A 3,452-nucleotide genomic window follows, 5' to 3' on the forward strand; every position below is an offset into this window, starting at 1 on the left:
TGGTTCATGGTACGTTCAAATATAATAATCGGTACGTTACTAATAAAAAAATATTTAATTAACAAAAAATATAATAGAAAATGAAATCTATTTTTTTTAGAGAGCAAATTGCAAACAGAATTGATATAACAACCAATAGAAACACACACCCATTGATCTATTCCATCCAAAAATTCTGCTAAATTCTCTCAACAAAGAAACTGCATGTGCATCCAAAAAATCTGCCAAATCCTCTCAACAAAGATACGATAAAATCACCCATTAAAACTATCACTTTTTAATTCTTTTTCCTCTCTTGATTGCATCCCTTCTTGTTGCATTCCTGTTATCATCCACTCCTCCATTCATTTCATTGTCCAATTCCAAGATTGTATCTTGCTGCCTCATAGAAGATTCTCCCATGTATGTGTCATCATGATCCATATCCCAATTTTTGAACTGGCCATTCTTGTAGCTCTCAGAAAATCTTGACTCTAAGCGAATATTTGAATGAATATACACCAGCTTGTCCGCTCTTTCACAGTTGAGTCGATTCCTCTTTACACTGTGAATGTAGGAATAAGTACTCCAAGATCTTTCAGCAGATGAACTACTTATCCGCTGAGAGAGCACCTTCTTTGCAACCTCAGCTAGCTCGGGAGTTTCTGATCCATATGTCGACCACCAATCAATAGCATCCATGGTAACCGCATCCAACTGAGCTGCAGCCATTGCGTATATTCCTTTCTTTGTGTGAAATCTAGCAAACTGATCACGAAACAACTTTTGCTCCTCTGAATTTTCTGATATTTTTTCAAAGGCTTCCATCACTGCGGTGACCACTTCTTTATCTTGATTTGGAGCTTTTCTGGCTATACCTCCTGGAGCAAGTGTTGCAAGGTAATTTGTATCGTAAAATCTAGGGGTTAGAGCAAATCCAAGACAATGAATAGTATAGTTCATTTTTGTCCATCTGGCAGTAATTATCGATTCCATCTCAGAGGAACAACTTGCATACTTGTTGTTTTTCATAATTTCATTTAATTCTCCAAGCATGACATCCATTCTTTCATAAAACTCTCCCATTTTAGGGCCTTCTCCATCAGCAAATTTAATTAAAAGATAAATTGGTTTTGTTATTCGAACCACATTCTTCACTTCCTCCCAAAAACTCTCACTAGCAATTGTCTCAGCAACTAGAGCCCCCATCTTTCTAGTGTTTTCATCTCCTTTCCTAACCCATTCTTTCCAACTATTCAGTACTATAGTGGTTGCTAGAGCTTCCCGACACTCAAGAAGACGCCTAAGTAGAATATAGTGAGAAGCGAATCTAGTTTTAGCAACTTTCAGCAATTCCAATTTTGAGTTTGCTCTAAAAATAGCTAAAACCTGACTATGATTCAATATGTATTTAACTATAGCCTTTCCTTGTTTGTAGGTGTTTCTCAGCCATTCAAATTTTCCAGCAAAGTCTTTGAAAATCAAATTCAACGTATGAACAACACAAGGAGACCAAAAAATATGTTTATATACCTTTTGTACTTCATTCCCTGCAGCTTTACAGTTTGCAGCATTATCTGTCACAACCTGCAGAACATTGGATGGTCCTATTTCTTCAATAGCTTTGATCAAAAATCCAGCAATAGCAACCCCTGATTTTTCGATACTGGAAAAGTCTTCTGCATAGTCACACGGTTCGCCATTCGCTTCGGTACGTGGTACGAATTCGGGTACGCGGTTCGCGACTTTCAAAAAACTAGGTACGTGGGGGGTATACAGAGTCGGTACGCTATTTTGGTTCATGGTACGTTCAAATATAATAATCGGTACGTTACTAATAACAAAATATTTTTTAATTTTTTTTTTACAAGAATTATTTTTTTAATTATTGTTGACAGCTATTTACAAAGTAATTTAATTATTGTTATTTTTTTTAACAATAACCATTAAAGTAGTTTAGACCTATGCATCGTTTACAAAAAAGAGCAATTACAAAAAAGAGCAATTACCTATGCATCGTTTAGCAATAACCATTAAATTAGTTTAGATACCCATATGCATCGTATACAATAATAATAACAGTCACCAAAAAAATTCCTGGTTACCGAGAAAGAAGAAAAATAAAAGCTTTAAAAAAAACCTAAATTCACTTTACCAAATCAATGGCCCCTCTCTCTCTCTCTCTCTCTCTCTCTCTCTCTCTCTCTCTCTAACCTTTCGTTTTCTCTCTAACTTTATTAATGTTCACCTACAGAACCAAAAAAAACAAACTTTTCATCTTCTTCGGTTCTTCTTTCTCCAGCACCCAATTATTCCATATGTCAATTTCTTAACACTTAATTTACAACAATTGAATATTGTCCCGCTTCACGCTTCCTTTTCCTTTGCAATCTTATGTTCTGCTTCTGCAATTATTGGGGTTGCAGGGTGAGTGTCCATTACAACAGCCGGGTCTGTTGAGGGTTCTGTTATCGGGTCAAAAGGATGAAAACACTTGAAATTACCCCTTTCCTTCACCCTAAAATGCAATTCAAAACTGAAAAAAATGAAAAACGGTGAGAATTTTGAACGGTTCTCTCTTCATCTTGCCGGTACGTTGCTTTCTGCGAATTCAGATGCGAATTCGGACGAACCAGTTCGCAAAAGTACCGCGAACCGGTACGCGCGTACCAATTCGCGGTTCCCTTGAAGGACAGCGAATTCTGTGACTATGGTCTTCTGCATACATGAACATAGCAGCTCTGCTATTCACAGCAAGAACATTTATGAGTGGCTTATGCTTTACATTACTCCATCCATCAGATACAATAGAGACACCATGATGATACCAAGTGTCTTTGATAGGAGCTAAATCTTTGTCAACGGATCTCTGGCACTCATCTAAAAGATTTGTTCTTGCCTTTTCTGAAGAAGGAGGTTTGTAGCCTTTAGGTCCACTGTTGATGGCTGTCACCATTTCCACAAATTGAGGATTTCTTAATACATTAAATGCGAATTCCATTTGCACACAATGCTCTCATTATCTTCATATCAACAGCATCCCTTCCCATAACCTGAAACACATCCTCAAGAGGCTTAGAGCAACTTCCTTTTTCCCTTTTAGTGATTGTAGAAGACTTTAAGGATGAAGTCACACCAGATTTCTCTGCTTCTCGAACTCTTTTTATAAGTTTTGCATAAGCTTCTCTGTCAGTAATCATTGTTGGACATCTTTGAATGCCGCTTTTTTTTCCTGGTGGAGCACCAAAGAAATGATAATCAATTCTTGTATATGAGCTGTTGTAGCCATTTCTGCAATGCTTACATGTCCAATTTTTTGCCCCTCCTGGATTTTTCCCTGTCACTCCGTTGTATGTTACTTCTTGGGCTAAGGGTGGCGGTGGTTTAGCTGTTTGAGTTGTACGTGTACGAGTTGAAGATTCTTGAATTGTTGGAGGTGTATGAGTTAAATTTTCATCAAACGGTGGTATTTG

The 3,452-nt window shown here is 37.2% G+C and overlaps 1 protein-coding gene across 1 annotated transcript; it reads right to left on the bottom strand.

Annotated features, from left to right (window-relative positions):
- Positions 1–270: 270 nt before the first annotated feature.
- LOC146917445 (uncharacterized) lies at positions 271–1,782 on the bottom strand. The gene has a single exon (XM_085721880.1). The coding sequence runs from the start codon at positions 1,780–1,782 to the stop codon at positions 271–273; it is 1,512 nt and encodes a 503-aa protein (XP_085578006.1).
- Between the last annotated feature and the right edge of the window lie 1,670 nt (positions 1,783–3,452).

Source organism: Medicago sativa, chromosome 6, assembly GCF_051527215.1.
Source record: "Medicago sativa cultivar Bolivia chromosome 6, Bolivia_mono, whole genome shotgun sequence".
Taxonomy (NCBI): Eukaryota; Viridiplantae; Streptophyta; class Magnoliopsida; order Fabales; family Fabaceae; genus Medicago; species Medicago sativa.

Bases quoted from the DNA above. Each gene is read 5' to 3' on its own strand.
- LOC146917445 (XM_085721880.1), bottom strand. From the start codon at position 1,782: ATGAACCAAAATAGCGTACCGACTCTGTATACCCCCCACGTACCTAGT.